We start from the raw sequence: 15,623 nt of genomic DNA on the forward strand, positions 1-15,623 counted from the left end.
GCAGCCGGACGGAGGTGGAGGAGACGCTGGCCGTGGCCGCCGCCCACGACGTCCGCGCGTGGGTCAACACCCTGCCTCTCGAGCGCGTCAACGATGGCATCCAGATGGTGCGAGACAACAAGGCCCGGTACCGCGTCGTGCTCACCACTCAGCCCAACGCCGACTCCAGCTGAAGCCAGTGTGGTCAATATTGAAATGATATTAAATAGTTCGTTTTATGACCGAACGAATGAACGGGCACCAGATACAATCCTCTTCTCCGTTTGGTCAGTGATTCGGCCAGGCCAGAGCTTGGGCGGGCTTCTTCTTCGGCGCCAAGCCGCTGCTTTCGATGCGCAGCGCGGGCAGGTCGAGCCGGGCCATCGCAACGGCGAGCTCGACCACTTCGAGCCGGCTGCCTCAACATGTGTTTCACAACACCCAGCCTCCATGATCAACAACACCATCACCACCATTATGGTGCTAAATGAACCCCTCAGTTTCACCCCAACCAAACACCCACTCATCACTTGCCTATGTTGTGGCATTATCCCATCCAGGATGAAGAGACCCATTGTGACAAGTGCATCATTCAATCCTGTGTTCTTACATTACCTCTTCCACATGTGGGGCATGTGCCCCTTGAAGCAACAGCTCCACATGAAGCTTCTGGTGCTCCAGTGCCTCCTTGGCATGTTCCACATAGCACACTCAGTCCCACTGGCCTACACCAACCTCATTTTCAACATCAACACCCCTACACCTCCATGACAATGCTATCACTGCATCTAACATACAGAGTGGCTCAAACAATAGATGATATGCATCATCACCATAGGTGATGAGACAAATTATTGTTAGAGCAGAGCCACTTTGTATTGTCCCCACCCACCATCCCCATGGTGGTGCACAGCAAGAGCATGCAGGCGGTCAAGGAGGGCGGAGGGCATGGCGCTGCGTCTGAGCAAGCGGCCTCCTCACTCCTCTGCGGAAGCCTCACCCAAGGCTGCTCACCGGTGTGCAGGTGTTCCCAGGGCTCGAGCTGCGGGTCTCGCCTGAGGACCAGTGGAACCGAGTCGAAGCGCAGGGCAAGAAAAAGCGCAGGCGCACGCTCTCGACGTCGATCGCACTATTTGATGACACAATCAACATGTTTAAGGCCGCCCCTCTGGCCGCCGCAGTGTGATCGTGAGACTTCGTCCAATGTTGAACATTGTTCTAGGAAGACAATTATGGCAGGGATGACCTTATCTAGGACGTGTTCTTTCTGCGCGACTGCAGAACTAACTGTCGGCGATTGCGCATCGCCATTATCGGGCATTGTTTATTGAGCGCACCATTTGCCCTTGCGCGCCGAGAGTGGCACAGCCTTTAACCACACATACTATAAAAGAGGGCAACAAAAAGGTTTGATTCAGCACTGAAGCATCAACACGAAGAACGAACCAGCAACATCAACTACAATGAGCACCACTATCACGAATGACAGCAGCACGGCAGCGCGCACGATCGGGGTCGGCATCATCGGACTAAGCGCCAAGCGAGGCTGGGCCGCTGTGGCCCAACTCCCTGCCTTCCGGGCTCTCACCGGCGACTTCGAGGTGCGCGCCCTGACGGCCACCTCCCTCGATTCTGCCCGCGAGGCCGCCGCCAAGCACAATGTGCCGCTCTACTTCGACAACCACCAAGCCCTGGTCGAGCGGCCAGAGGTTGATCTGGTTGTAGTCAGCGTCAAGGTGACCGATCACTACGGTCCCGTCGAGGCCGCCATCCGCGCCGGCAAGGACGTGCTGTGCGAGTGGCCTCTCGGGAGGAACCTCGACCAGGCTGAGCGGCTCGAGGCCCTAGCCCGCGAGCGCGGCGTGCGCACCTTCAGCTGCACCCAGATAAGCGGCGCTCCCTACGCCAGATACGTGCGCCACCTTATCGACTCGGGCTACGTGGGCCAGGTATTGTCGACCAGCTTTGTCGGCTCGATCAGCACCTGGGGTCCGGTCGCGCCGCAGGGCTTCCAGGACTACCTGCGCGACCGCACCTCGGGCGGCACCATGCTTTCCATACTGGGCGGCCACTCTATCGAGGCCCTGCTCTGGGTGGTAGGCGCCGAGTTCCAGGAGCTGTCGGCGGTGCTGGCCAACCAGCACCCTAAGGTCAAGCGCGCCGACACGGGCGAGGAGCTGGACAAGACCGCCGAAGACCACCTGGCCGTCGCCGGCACGCTGACCAACGGCGCCGTGGCGTCGGTCCACCTGCGCGGCGGTGTGTCGCGTCGCGGCGCCAATCGACTGCGGTGGACCATCAACGGTACCCGGGGCGACATCGAGGTGGTCAACACCGAGTCCGGAATCTGCCACATCGGCCTCTTCAACGTCTACGGCGCCCACGACGACCAGACCGAACTGGCCGAGCTGCCGATCCCGGACGAGTTCAAGCCCGACACCAAGGGAGAGGTGAAGCCGGAAGACATGGGCTACGCGCTGGTGGAGTTCTTCCGCGAGCTGGCAGTTGACCTGCGCACGGGCCGGCGGTCGGTGCCCACGTTCGCGGATGCGGTGCGGCGCCACCGCTCGCTCGATGCCATCGAGCGCGCCGCGGCCACTGGCCAGCGCCAGACCTACGCGCTCGCCTAAACAGCCTTGGTGATTGGGTGTTGCGTTGTAATCTGTATTTGCCAGCAGAAAACAAAAGAATATCTGCAAAAGAAAAAGAAACGAAATACGTGCCACTTTGTCCAAGATGCAGCGGGGGAGCAGCAACTACCGTCTGCAGCGCCTCTTTGGCGCCGATGGCCGATGCTTTGGTTTGCACTGCTAGGGGCACCTCCTGTGTCGCATTGAACATTTTTTTCTTACCCCCCCCCCAACATTAGATGTGGCGGTAGACCACGGCATCTTTGGCGAGCTCACCTTTCTCAAGGGCATCGAGGTGCGTACCTGCCGCTTAAAGCTGATGTACACGTAACTAATGCAGGCAGCACTACAATGCACGGACGTGGCCAGGAGATGGAAGCGGTGGTGCGGACGGTGGTTGAGGCCAACCCCGATGCCGTGCAGCTGAGTCCTGGCCAAGCGCACCTCTTGCAGTCGATCCCCGGCAAGGCCAAGCCCGCGCTCGTCCTCGTACGCAACCCTGGCGTGCCGGCTCCGCTGACCAACAGTTGTTCATGGCGCGGCGCGCTCATCGTCAACTTGGCCAACAGCGCGTAGACACGACAAACGCGTACGAGCAGCCGAAACCGAGCCACCTGTTCAGCCAACTGATCGCCGATCCTGTGGGCCAGGCACTACGCCTCGATGCTGCATGCGTGGTACGTACGGCCCCAGCTTGTGGTCTCTGGTCGCAGACTGCTGGTTACCGTACTAACTTGGCCCGTGTGCGTGCGTACCTCCACTCCAGGTGGTGAACCTGATCCGCATCGAAGGGGCCGAGGCGCTCTATCACCAGTGCCTCCAGAACATCGTTCAGATCAAGCCTGAATGCGAGAAGTGGGGCATGCCGCTCATGATCGAGCCGCTCATGCACGCACCCTTGCCCTTCCTCGTGTGCGGTGATGTAGAGTCGTGTGCTCATACACCCGGCGTCGGTGTGGGCGCCCACAGAATGAAGGCCGATGGCGAGCGCTACGGTGTTGACGGCGATGTGGCCAAGATCATTCCTCTGGTGCGACAAGCCGTCGAGCTGGGTATTTTACCCTCACTCCCTTTCCCTTCTTCGCCTTCTTCACCCGCCATGCATGTGGTCATTTTCACCGTTCTTGCGCCAACACACAGGGGCCGACGTTGTCAAGGCCGATCCCACCACCGACATGGAGGAGTACCACAAAGGTGACATTCAATCTCTCTTGAGCACTGCACTGTCGAGGAGAGGACGTGCAACAATCGTTGCTGACTTATAGGGTTTGTCGGTGTACCTCGGTGCAGTGGTGGCGGTTGCGGGGCGGGTGCCGGTCCTGGTGCGTGGCGGCGGCAGGGCGTCAGACGAAGAGGTCCTGCAGCGCACTGCCACCGCGATCGGCCAGGGCGCGCGTGGCATCGTCTACGGCCGCAACGTCGTGCAGCACCGCACGCCTAAGGGCATGACGCAGAGCCTGATGGGCGTCGTCCACGACGGCCTCTCCCCCGCCGAGGCTCTTCAACGCCTCCAGGCCAGTTGACCTAGATTTTATTATTATTTTCTTTTTCTTGTTTTGAGGAATGCGACGCAGTTTGTTACCACCCAAGAGCGAAGAAGAGCGAAGAACGGCAGAAAAACAACGACGTGCAGACCGGTCACCGCCACACCACACGAAAGAAGCCACGCGAACTAAAGAGGCCAGGAGCAAGGAAGTGGTCGCACTCGGAGGCAGAGAGGATGGAGGCAGCACCCGACTCATCGCTCGATTCCTACTTCCTTCTCTTGGAAGGCGAACTCCGACGCCATCTAAACGCCTTCCTCGCGGCCCAGGCGCAGAACGGCACCGTCGACGTCGCTGGCATCGCGTCGCCTGATGTGCGGCTCCTGCTGCAGAATCTGGCCAAGCGGTGGCACAGCCCCCAGGCTCCCACGACCACCCAGCAGCAGACCCAGACGCAGTACAAGAAGAAGAACCTGCGGTTGGAGGGCTCCTCAGTCATCGCCACCAACTTCCTCACCATTCTGGTGGTGCTCAACAACTACCACCACAGGAGTACCAACTCGCCCCCCGCTTTCGCTTTCGTTTTTTGTTTTTCGTGTATTTCTTTTCTCTTGTTTTCTTTTTATTTATTCTTTTTTTCTTATTGGTACTCGCAAACAGGCGAGACACACTGGGACACGATCGAGGAATGCCACTCGTGCACGTTGCGAGTGCTGCGTGCCCTTCGCGATAAAGCTGGCATCGACACCTCCGAGAGCGTGCGGCAGTTGCAAGCCCGGTGGGAGACGCTGGAAAGGTTTGGCGATTTCGCCTTTGACAACACTCCAAAGGTGCTCGGCCTCCTCCATCCGGACGCTTGCAGCACTCAATTTAATCCCTGTTCTTTGGTACAGATCGAGGTGGCCGACATTGCGCAGCGCGAGGGCGGTCCGCCTGGCGAGGCGTCTGCGCCGCGGCTCGTTCTGAGGGGCCTGCCGGCCGAGGCCACCGCGCAAGCGGTGATGTTGGTTATACAAGCCCAGGACATCGACGTCGACGAGTCCATGATTCATCTCGGCGAGGGCCAAGGCGAGGGCGCTGGACCTGCAGAGCCCTATGTGGAGCTCAAGTCTGTTGAAGATCAGAGGGCACTGCTTGAGCTCGGCAGCATCCGGATCAGGAAGACTACGGTACGCCAATCGCCATGCCTCGCTCAAACAGCTCGAGTGCTTTGACCTCATTCGCTGCGTGTTGTGTGTGATGTGTGACAAGGTCCACTTTGTGAAGCTGGTGGAGGCGAAGGAGGTGGTGCTCTACCTGGCCAAGCGGCTCGCCACGCAGGCCTTGGCCGGTGCGTGGGAGAACGAGTTTGGCCACGCGCTCGGCGAAGGTGAGATAACGTGCCTCGATGACGAGGGCCACGTGGTAGCGGTGCGCCTCACGCCCGAGCAGTATGCCGAGGTCGAGGGCAAAGAGATCACACTCATACGCAAACCGGTACCTCGCGGCAGCCACTCTTTGATCTTATCCTAAAATCTGGCACTAACGACACGACACCACACACACGACACAAACACGACACACACACACGACACACACATGGCACAGACCAAGATTCGGCTGATGCAACATCATGTCAAGTTGTTGCTTCCATCAGCAGACATGTCGACTGATACTGTGCGCGAGACGGTGGTGAAGCACCTGGTGGAGAGGGCCGACCACCTGACGGAGCTGGTCCGGGTCGACGACCTGCTGCCGTGGGCCGTGGCTCAACTCAGCAGCCAATCGGCCAAGGAGGCGCTGCTCCAGGCGAGATATCTGAAGGCAGCCATCCCTCCTACGACGACGCATACCTCGACCAGCACTCATGAGCGCGTGGTACCTGCGGCAAGTATAACTCCGACACCCGGTCCGGGCCTCGCTCACCGCCAATGGTTCCCACGTAGCCCGGACGCCTCGTCCGACGCATCTATAACTCCGATGAGCCAGGCTCACACCGCCAAGACCGAGGCGTCTCCGCCCGTGCCGGCCCAGCCCAGCGCCAAGCCGACTGCGTTCACGCAAGCAAACGAGACGCCCGCGACGCCGCAGACCAACGGCACCACCGATCGGACCGAGCCGCTGAAGGAGATGGTGATGCTACACTACCTCAAGAAGCAGGGCGAAATGCTCGACAGCATCGGACGCAAGTACTCAGTCACAATTACGCCGTTCGGCCAGGACAATGCCGGCTTCGTCCGCGTGTCATCCCCGGGCCACACCTCAGCTAAGGCCGACCTGAACGCCGCCTGGCTGGACGTCGATGCGGCGCTGGCCCAGGCCCCGAAGCGACAGTCGACCTTCAAGTTCCAGGACCCGCTCATGCGGGCCTGCTTCAAGCGCAAGCTCCAGAGCCTCTACAGCTTCAGCCGAGCTAGCGCGCTCAATGTGGTCAGCGAGCCCGGTGCGGGTGTGGGACCGGTGGTGGTGCACATGATGGCCGCCGACGAGCGAGAGATCGAGGCGCTCGACAAGGAGGTCACCCGCTCGCGGGTGCGGATAGTCTCCGTCCAGTCGCCTCGGCTCAAGCCGGCCTTGAGCGTGAGCATGAAGCGGCTCAAGCAGCTCTTCGACGTGGCCGCGGCGCTCAATCCGGTAACCCGCCAGCTGAGGGTGGTGGGCCACCGCGAGTCCGTCCAGGCGTGCCTCGCGCACATCGCCCAGCTCAACGGCGAGAAAGCCACCGCGACCACTCCTTCGACGCCCGCGCCCGTGTCAACGCCATCGCCGCCCGCCACCGTCAAGAGCGGTGCGGCGCCGACGCAGCCGCCGGCCAGCCCACGCCGACCCGAGAAGGTGGAAGCAGTGGAGCAGACCCTTCGGCTGTCGCCCGTACCCGAGGGCATGACCGCCAGCGAGCTCAGGGCTCTTATCCGCGCTAGGCTCGCCGGCGTTGAGCCCACGTTCATCGCCGTGCGCGACGGGTCGGCCTATGTCCGATGCCGACCGATCTCCAAAGATCGTTCGATCACGATGACCACGGAGATCAGCCCCGACGTATCAGTGCGCGCCTCTCGCATCGACCTTTCGGCGGTAACATGCTCAGTAGGCTGACTGTCGCTTGGCCATTCTTTCTTTCTTTCTTTCTTTCTTTCTTTTGGTGATCGCGGATGCAGGTTCGTGTGGAACCGTTTCTGGGCGAGGTGCCGTCGTGGAAGCTCTGCCTGCAGGGCGAAAGCACCGCGCTAGCCAAGCTGCCCGTAGACCAAATTGAGGCCGAGGTCCTATCCATCCTCCAGTCCCTCCCACATGCGGTACAAGACAGACGCGACACACACGCACGCACGCGCACACACACACACACACACCACGACGGAGTGGTCATTCTCACCGAGGGCGCAGGATGTGGAGCTGGAATTGGGGAGGATAAAGGTGTGGCACGACATCGTTACCGCGGAGGTCGGCACCGAGGCATGCCTGCGCCGACTGCAACAGGGCCTCCCCTCGCCCACGCACATCGGTTGCGGCCAGGTACGGCCGGCGGTTTTGGAACTGGTCAAGCCACCACTGCTCGGTCGACATGTGGGACTGACATGGCTTTATTCAAGGTGGTGGCGCGCGACGAGGCGTTCGACCGAACGGAGCAGTTGGCCGACGTGGGGTTGGCCATGTACCTGGCCAAGCGCAGGGACCAAACCCTTGTCGCCATCGAGCGGGAGCTCGCGGTCTCCATCGCCCCCGTGTGTGTGGCGGTCCGCGAATCGAAGCTCGGCTTCGTGCGCATCGGCGGCCCGTCGCCCGAAGCTGTCAAGCGCGCCTGGCAGCGCGTGAAGGCCGTGATCCGTGCTGTGGTGCGGAAGCGCTGTCAGTTCAAGTTTGGCGCTGACGAGCTTGACCAACTGGTGCGCAAGAGCGTCAAGGCCAAGCTCAACCAACTCCACGAGTCGCGCGACTGCCCCACCGCGATCTACGTCGAGGACCAGCCACCCACAACTCTCCTGGTCGTGCACGTGCTGGGCGACTGCCAGACCGAGGTGGACGCCCAGGATCCGAACCACATCCGAATGCGAACTGTGGTTGACTGGTCGCTTGTGCTGCCGCCTTCGGTCGGGTGTCCCGGCCCGGGCTGGGTCGAGCTCGCCAAGACCTTCGATGTCGTCTTCGATATCGACCTGGCCGAGCGCCGAGTCGGCGTAGCCGGCTGTCGCGACGCCGTCACCAGGTGCGTGACTCACCTCGCCGACCTCCTTGCGCCCAGCGGTAGTTCCGCAGCCGTGGCCGCCGCGGCTCAGCCGGTCGCCGCAGGCCCAGACCCTCTTATGGGCACAACCGCCACTGCCGGCAGTTCGACTTCGGCGCAACCCGAGGCTCCTCAGGGGTCTCCCTCTACCATCCGCTCGGTGAAGTACACGCCTGCTGAAGCCAAGCCGGTGGCCAAACTGCAGCTGTCGATCGTCGAGGCCAAGTACGGCGTGCGCGTGCAGCTCGACCGCCAGCTGTGCGTCATCACCGTCTCCGGCGCCCAGTCCTCCTTAGTCTCGCGGGCTGTCGAGCACATCAAGTCCGTTCCACACTCGCGACCCACACACTCGCGCGCGCAACACACACACACACACACATACAGCTGCCTTGAGTGTCGACTCATCCTTAGGATTCGGCGCACGCTAACCAGGAAGTTCATTAAGCGCGGGGTCAAGATGCTGGCGCCCCCCGTCATTGATCCCGAGACCATGACCACCACAACGACCGCGACGGTGAGTGACTCAGCAGCTCCGCCGCAGTAGAAGCGGGTACGGATTGAGCTCACCACTTATCCCTCGCGTGCGGCTAACGCGTGCAATATGCGCCTCAATTCTTCGTGCGCAGGCACCTAAGGCCACCGCGTGGTACGCCAGGTTGGTCGAGCATGTGGGTACCACCAATGATCTGGGTCGTCCAGACTGCTGTGGCTTTGTCTCGCTGGTGCTCCTTTCTCTCATAATTTATTTTTGTTTTACGTCTTTTCTGAATACAAATGTTTTCCTCGATTATTTCTTGTTATTTTTCTTGTTTTCCGTTTTTGTTTGTGTCTCTTGGTTGAAGTGTGAGCGACAAGATGAAGCCGGGGTGGGCACTAGAGATGAGACCGGGCATGACAAAGGCGCTGGACCACGCCCGCACGGTGTCCCCCTACCACAGCTTCAAGAAGGACGACTTCACCTCCGAGGAGGTCGACCTGGCCAACCGGTGCCACGGGCACCACCTGGAGGGCCTCAATCTCGAGATCACACCTGCCGGTATGCACTACCTTCTCATCCACTTCGACATCCCCACGGACATCGAGGAGGCCACCTACCGGCTAAAGCTCCACGGGCTGGTCGACCGCGAGCTCGACCTGTCCATGGCCGACATCCGGCGGAGGCCCCGCGTCAGCGTGCCAGTCACCATGGAGTGCGCTGGCAATGGCCGCATCAACATGAAGAAGCGGTACTTGCTTTGTCTTTTCCGTCGTCTTCTTCTTTAGCACAAACGCTCTCCTGCCTTTTGCTCATCATTGTTTTCTTCAGATATTGGACGCACGTGCCGTGGAAGTACGGGGCCGTGGGCACGGCGGTGTGGACGGGCACGCCGCTGAAGGACCTCCTCGAGGAGGCCGGCCTGCAGGACAAGGCCATCGAGCTCCTCTTCACCGGCCTCGATCAGGGCGTGCAGGGCGGCGAGATGCAGTACTACCAGCGCTCGCTCACCATCGACGACGCCACCCGCAACGAGGTCAGTAATGCTGCCATGGTTGAGTGGATTATTATGCGTTGTTGATTGGTCCGTTATGAAGGTGATCCTGGCGTACGAGATGAACGGGCAGCCGCTGCTGCCGCAGCACGGGGCGCCACTGCGGCTCATCGTGCCGGGCTGGTACGGCATGACCAACGTCAAGTGGCTTGACTCCATTGAGGCCATCTCGACGCCCTTCGACGGCTACCAGATGCAGGCCTACATGTACACCCGATACCCTGGTGACAAGGAAGGCGAGAGGATGAGGCACCTCAAGGTGCGATCGCTCATGGTGCCTCCCGGCGTGCCTGACTTCTTCACTCGCGTTCGCCTCGTCGAAGAAGGTACTCAGCATCCACTCAAGACTCTTATTCATCGACACAGTAGACCAAGCTGTGTGTTGCTGACGGTGGTGGGTGGGTGCAGGCAACGTCAAGCTGAAGGGCCGTGCGTGGGCGGGACCGCTGGCGGTGAAGCAGGTGCTGGTGAGCGTGGACGGCGGCGTCACGTGGGCCGAGGCCACGCTGGCCGCCAAGGGCGTGGGCAAGTTCGCCTGGATCGCGTGGAGCTTCGAGTGGCGCAACGCGCGCGCCGGCGCCAAGCACTTCCTCATGACCAAGGCCATCGACGAGCTGGGCAACGTGCAGGACAACGCCGAGGAGTGGAACTACTACGCCATGGGCGCCACGGTGCCGCAGTCGGTGCCCGTCGTGGTGGTGAGCTCGGCCGAGTGGCGCATCACCGGCAAGCCCCTGCCCAACCCGCCTCGCCACCCCAAGCTCTAACGAAAGAGTGAAGAGGCAAGATAAATGGGGTGAAGCTCTTGTCGCCTTTATCTACAGTCATGTACAAAGCGTGTGATGTTGTGCGTGCGGCTGTGTGCAATGTTGTGCGGTTGAGGTACGTAACCGGTTAGATCGTGTGTACAACTGGGGTGATGGTGGTGGATGAATATATATACTTCGCGTGCGTGCGAAAGGATCAGGCGTCGTGTCGGCCGAGGTTGTGCCTGATGTGTCGCACCATCATCGGTAGGTAGTGGTCCAGATCGGGCACTCGGAGTCCCACCACCTTGGCCTTGTCGTCCCAGCTGCGCAGCTTGAGTATGGCGTCGAACAGCGGGCTCTGCTCAAACGCCAGCGCCTCGGCGTCACTCATCGGTCCGCCCTGGTACTCGAGCGTGAGCTTGCTGGCCGGCGACAGCTTCCGTGCGTAGTTATCGTGCTTCCACACCAGGTAGCGCTGTGAGACCCCGTGACCAACACACACGACACGCCACAACAAGTTGAGTAAATCGCTTGAAGAAGACGGTGATGAAGAGGCCGGGCTCACCTTAGCCTGGACGTGACCGCACACGAGCTGGGCGACCTTGTCCGAGAAGCCCAGGCGCAGGAGGTAGCTGGCGCCCACCACCTCGTGGTTCTGCACACCCACGGCTCCCATGCGCGCAAGCGAACTCTCGTCCTGGTCGACATCCAGCTGCAGATGGCCCACGTCGTGCAGCATCGCGCCCAGCACCGTCTCCTCGTCCGCGCCTGTAGCCACGTTTGGTGGTCGTGAGGTGCGTGAGGCAAGGCTGATCGTGCGCCGTGGCAAGGTGCTATTTGGCCTTACCCGAGTCGGCAGCAAACTTGGCGCACTGGAGGGCGTGCTCGAGCTGGGAGATGGACTCCCCAATGTAGTCCATGTGGGCTGAGGCACGTAGAACAGCAGCAACCCTTTCCGCCTGCTCCTTGGCCAACGTTTCCAGCTCCACGGTGGGGTAGGTTGGTGATGATGTCATGCTCTTGACGATAGTAGTAGAGGAGGAAGAGGGCAAGTGGATGGTGGATCAGGGCCTGCCGTAGTATTGGATGATTGAAAGATGAACGATGCAAAAGATGCAAAGATGAAGTCCATTTTTATACCTGGTGGTGGGCTGGTTGGTTGGGTTTCAAACAGGGAAGTGCAGCTAGATGCACGGCTGTGGGTCCGCACACCAAGCCGCACCCCGTTGCGGCGTGTTGCCCGGAGTAAATTTCCCCGACGCACTTTCGCCGACACTCCCCTCCCGTCATGCCCGAGTATTTAGAAAATGTGAACAATTTCTTGGAATTGAGCCGTTGGGTTTGGCGGTCGTGGTCGGTTGTGCCAATGGGCCAGAGGGCGTAGACCGAGTGTCAGTGACCACCCTGACTCAAACGTTCAAGTGGGGGAAGCAACCAACCCGAGCGCCATCTGCTTGCTGTGGGGCGCATCTGATTCCTCCTCTTCTTCTTTTGCCGTGTCTCTCATCCTCACCGCGTGCTTCTTCCTCGACCTCGCGAGGGGCAAGAGAAAGGACCAAGGGAGCGAGGACGCAACGTCACGCGCCGCCGAATCGATTTGTAAGGGAGGCCGGGTCGTCCACAGCGTCCCCCTCACCTTTATCCTTCTCCTCTCGCAAAGGGCCTATCACCACCTCCTCTAGCGTCGCCCCAGCTTTGACGGCCTCCTCGCCAGCTGCTACCTCCACCTCTGCATTAGGCGAGTCTCGGTCGAGACAGCGCCGACGCCTGAGGAAGCAGCGCCAGCGCCTCCAACGGCAGCAACAGCAACCACCTGCTGCACCAACACCCACCACTCCATCCAGCAGTGCTGCCCCACTCCGCAACCAACCGAATCGCAGCACCACCACCACTACCACTACCACTACACCGTCGAAGATCGCCCCCTCGCGGTCGCCGTCAAACCTTTCGCCCACTTCCAACCGCCCCCATTCCAATTTAAATTCAAATTCAGCACCGCGTCGCCCGCAGACACATCGTCACAGCCCCAAGCGACCGTCAGCGACGCCCAACGATAATACTTCAGTGACCAAAGCCACATCGCCATCATCTTCATCATCGCCAGCGGCAGAACCACAGCAGGAAGAGGAGGAGACAGTCCGGTTCTTCGTAACGCGCCTCAAGATGAGCAAATTCAAAGTAGGCGACCTCGTGTGGGTCAAATTGCGCAGCTTTCCTTGGTGGCCTGCCCAAGTACTCCCCACCCCGCACCGCTCGGCCCTCTCGGAATTAATTATTATCAACAACCAATCATGACTTCGAGATCAACGAGATTCTTGTTCATTTATTATTTTTTTAAAATTCATTGCTCAGGTCCACGATGAAGCAGATCCCGACCTGAGCCCCGAAGTGCAGAACGAAAAGAGGAAGGGATGCATTCTCGTTCGCTTCTACGGCGAACACAACTTGTACGCGCGCCCTCCCTCTACTTGTTCGCGCGTGCGTGCGTGTGTCCTTCCTTCCCCTCACTGACGGTGTGTGCGGTCGCGCTGTTTTGCGTGTGCGTGTGCAGTTCGTGGGTGGAGGGGAAGCCCAAGTGCATGCTGCCCTTCCGCGGGAAGCACTTCTCGGAGAAGGCCCGGGTCAAGAGCGCCGGCATCAAGCAGGCGATCGAGGAGGCCTTCGAGGAGGAGAAGAAGCAGGGCGGCCCGCCGGCCGAGCCCGAGGAGGACGAGGAGCAGGCCACGGTCGACCAGGAGGAGGCCAGGGCCAAGCGGAAGGCCAAGCAGGAGAAGGCCAGAGAGGAGAGGGCCAAGCGGGAGAGCGAGAAGAAGAAGAAATCCCAGACGGGCGACCGCAAGCGGAAGCGCGACGAGGGGAGCAGCGGCGGCGAGGGCGGGTCGGACGCCGAGGCGGAGGAGAAGGAGCGCAAGCAGAAGCGGCGGCTGAAGCGCAAGAGCGAGGGCGGGAGCAACGGCGGCGGCGGAGGCGGCGAAGCCAAGGCCGACGAACCGCGCAAGCGCGCCAAGAGCACCGGCGGCGAGAAGGCCGGCAACGGCGAGGCGACGTCGGAGGGCAAGAAGCGGGTAAAGCGGGAGAGCACCGGAGGCGAGAAGGCCGGCAACGGCGGGGCGAAGGACGCCAAGGACAAGGAGAAGGAGGAGCGGAAGCGGAAGCGCGAGGAGCGGCAGAAGAAGGCGAAGGAGGAGGGCGCGGAGGGCGGCGAGAAGAGGCAGAAGCCCAAGCAGCCGAAGAAGCCAATGGACGAGGCGGCGGTCAAGCAGCGGCTCGCGGCCCTGCACGTCGACCTGAAGCGGGCGGCCGTGCAGAAGTCCGCGTCGGCCCTGGTCGCCGCAATCAAGAAGATCAAGGCCACGCCCATCACCATTCAGCTCCTCCACGTACGTGCCTCGCTACCCACTGCCAATGACGACGCTAGCTCACCCTTCACTCTGCGGACCACACACACACACACACACAGGAGACGGGAATCGGGCGTACGGTCAAGAAGCTCTCCAAAATGCCGGACAAGGGCATCGCGATGCCGTCGGCCGACCTGCTCAAGCACTTTGTGTCGGTCATGGACAACGCCATCCAGAAGAACGACGCCACCATCCAGACCATCCAGGAATCCAAGGTTCGTGCTCACCTCCTGCGCGTCGTCGTCGTCGTCGTCGTCTTGGGCAGATTGGACTTAGTTGGGCTTTCTTTTTCTTCTTTTTCTTATTCTTCTTGTGTGCAGCAAACGCGCAAGCCATCGCCGGCTAAGGCGACGGACAAGGGTGACGTGTCTCCCAAGCCCGCAACTACCGAAGGAGGCGAATCGAAGCCAGCCGCCCCGGCCACCAATGGCGAAAGCGACGACCTCGCGGCCCTCATCGACGAGTCCGAGGCCACCACCTCTACAACGGCCACCGCTGCCACCGTCGATTCCGCAGCGGCGACGGAGGCACCTCCGCCGGCGGAAGAAAAGGCGGAAGTCGACAAGGGCCAAGGCGAGGCCGACCATCAGCAGCCGCCGCCACGCGAGACGCAGGGAGAGGGCGGCCAAGGAGATGAGGCGCCGGCGTCGGGCGGAGACGCGATGGAGCTGGAGAGCGCGTCTGCGACTGCCGCTGCCGTGCCTGCTACTCCCGCGGCTCCCACCGTGGCTGAGCCCGCGCGCACCGAGGCGCCGCCGAAGCCCGATGCTATGGAGGAGGAGTCACCCAAGGCCGCCGCGCCATCCGTCAAGCCGCCGCAGCCCCCAACGCAGCCACCCGAGGTGGCGTCCACGACGCCTTCGCCCGCCGCTCACGAGACACCGGCAGCGGTCCCAAAGGCCGAAGACACCAGTGACGCCTTGGCCGTGCCGGACGACCCGACAGAAGACGCCGTGACGCCGCTCAAGGAGGAGGCGGCGACGGAGCCAGCCGCCGCTGCTTCTGCTGCCACCAACGCCCCGAAGCTGCAGGGCGCGGCGTCCGCGGCCGGCTCAAACAGGGACCCCAGCAGCAGGGAGCGGGACCGCGAGCGGGACCGGGATCGGGACAGACACGATCGTGACCGCGAGCGTGACAGGGAGCGAGAACGAGACCGCGATCGCGGCCGAGACAGCAGGTCCGGCGGCAGCGGGGCCGGCGACCGTGATCGGGACCGTAGCGACAGAGACAGGGACCGATCGAGCGGTGGAGGCCGAGACAGGGACCGCGACAGGGAGCGGGAGAGGGACCGCGAACGGGACCGCGACAGGGCGAGGGACAGCGGGAGGGAGCGAGAACGCAGAGACAGCGGCGGCAGGGACCCGACAAGGACGAGCAGCGGAGGAAACAACAGAGACCGGGACCGAGACAGGGCCGAGAGGAGGACTTGATATCGGGGCTTGCGTCACCACCATCAACTATCACCAATTATCTTCACATCTCAAGTCTTTGTGTATCATGGGAAAATCAAAAATAAGTTTTGTGTGGCCACTGGTTCCTCTTCTTGACGTCAACAAGAAGCACCAAACATCATCATCATCAGGCACGGATTCGAGCGAAGAAGACGCCGTGGGGCTCGACTGTGGTGGTGAAGCCGTTGTTGTAGTGTCCGTA

At 61.3% G+C, this 15,623-nt stretch overlaps 6 protein-coding genes and 2 pseudogenes across 6 annotated transcripts; 7 read left to right on the forward strand and 1 right to left on the reverse strand.

Annotated features, from left to right (window-relative positions):
* Positions 1–23: 23 nt before the first annotated feature.
* On the forward strand, positions 24–173 carry ACA1_196660 (uncharacterized protein; the record flags this gene model as incomplete). Its single annotated transcript, XM_004353239.1, has 1 exon — positions 24–173. A coding segment is annotated over one exon (150 nt), but the record flags the coding sequence as incomplete, so codon positions are not given.
* A 726-nt stretch (positions 174–899) lies between these two features.
* On the forward strand, positions 900–1,165 carry ACA1_196670 (annotated as a pseudogene).
* A 296-nt stretch (positions 1,166–1,461) lies between these two features.
* ACA1_196680 (oxidoreductase) lies at positions 1,462–2,609 on the forward strand (the record flags this gene model as incomplete). Its single annotated transcript, XM_004353240.1, has 3 exons — positions 1,462–1,493; positions 1,514–2,072; positions 2,094–2,609. The coding sequence occupies 3 exons, from the start codon at positions 1,462–1,464 to the stop codon at positions 2,607–2,609; spliced, it is 1,107 nt and encodes a 368-aa protein (XP_004353292.1).
* A 106-nt stretch (positions 2,610–2,715) lies between these two features.
* ACA1_196690 (deoxyribosephosphate aldolase/phospho-2-dehydro-3-deoxyheptonate aldolase) lies at positions 2,716–4,132 on the forward strand (the record flags this gene model as incomplete). The annotated part of the gene is made up of 8 exons (XM_004353241.1): positions 2,716–2,779; positions 2,849–2,904; positions 2,979–3,098; positions 3,179–3,286; positions 3,376–3,521; positions 3,579–3,661; positions 3,750–3,803; positions 3,900–4,132. The coding sequence occupies 8 exons, from the start codon at positions 2,716–2,718 to the stop codon at positions 4,130–4,132; spliced, it is 864 nt and encodes a 287-aa protein (XP_004353293.1).
* Positions 4,133–4,329: 197 nt separating this feature from the next.
* ACA1_196700 lies at positions 4,330–8,471 on the forward strand (annotated as a pseudogene).
* Positions 8,472–9,146: 675 nt separating this feature from the next.
* On the forward strand, positions 9,147–10,587 carry ACA1_196710 (oxidoreductase molybdopterin binding domain containing protein; the record flags this gene model as incomplete). Its single annotated transcript, XM_004353242.1, has 4 exons — positions 9,147–9,517; positions 9,598–9,802; positions 9,864–10,146; positions 10,229–10,587. 4 exons carry the CDS (start codon positions 9,147–9,149, stop codon positions 10,585–10,587), a joined length of 1,218 nt encoding a protein of 405 aa, XP_004353294.1.
* A 196-nt stretch (positions 10,588–10,783) lies between these two features.
* On the reverse strand, positions 10,784–11,585 carry ACA1_196720 (Hypothetical protein; the record flags this gene model as incomplete). The annotated part of the gene is made up of 3 exons (XM_004353243.1): positions 10,784–11,044; positions 11,135–11,337; positions 11,417–11,585. The coding sequence occupies 3 exons, from the start codon at positions 11,583–11,585 to the stop codon at positions 10,784–10,786; spliced, it is 633 nt and encodes a 210-aa protein (XP_004353295.1).
* A 172-nt stretch (positions 11,586–11,757) lies between these two features.
* Positions 11,758–15,400, forward strand: ACA1_196730 (PWWP domain containing protein; the record flags this gene model as incomplete). Its single annotated transcript, XM_004353244.1, has 5 exons — positions 11,758–12,801; positions 12,922–13,016; positions 13,121–13,949; positions 14,030–14,185; positions 14,291–15,400. The coding sequence occupies 5 exons, from the start codon at positions 11,758–11,760 to the stop codon at positions 15,398–15,400; spliced, it is 3,234 nt and encodes a 1,077-aa protein (XP_004353296.1).
* Between the last annotated feature and the right edge of the window lie 223 nt (positions 15,401–15,623).

Source organism: Acanthamoeba castellanii (genome assembly GCF_000313135.1).
Source record: "Acanthamoeba castellanii str. Neff unplaced genomic scaffold scf7180000084752, whole genome shotgun sequence".
NCBI lineage: Eukaryota > Discosea > Longamoebia > Acanthamoebidae > Acanthamoeba > Acanthamoeba castellanii.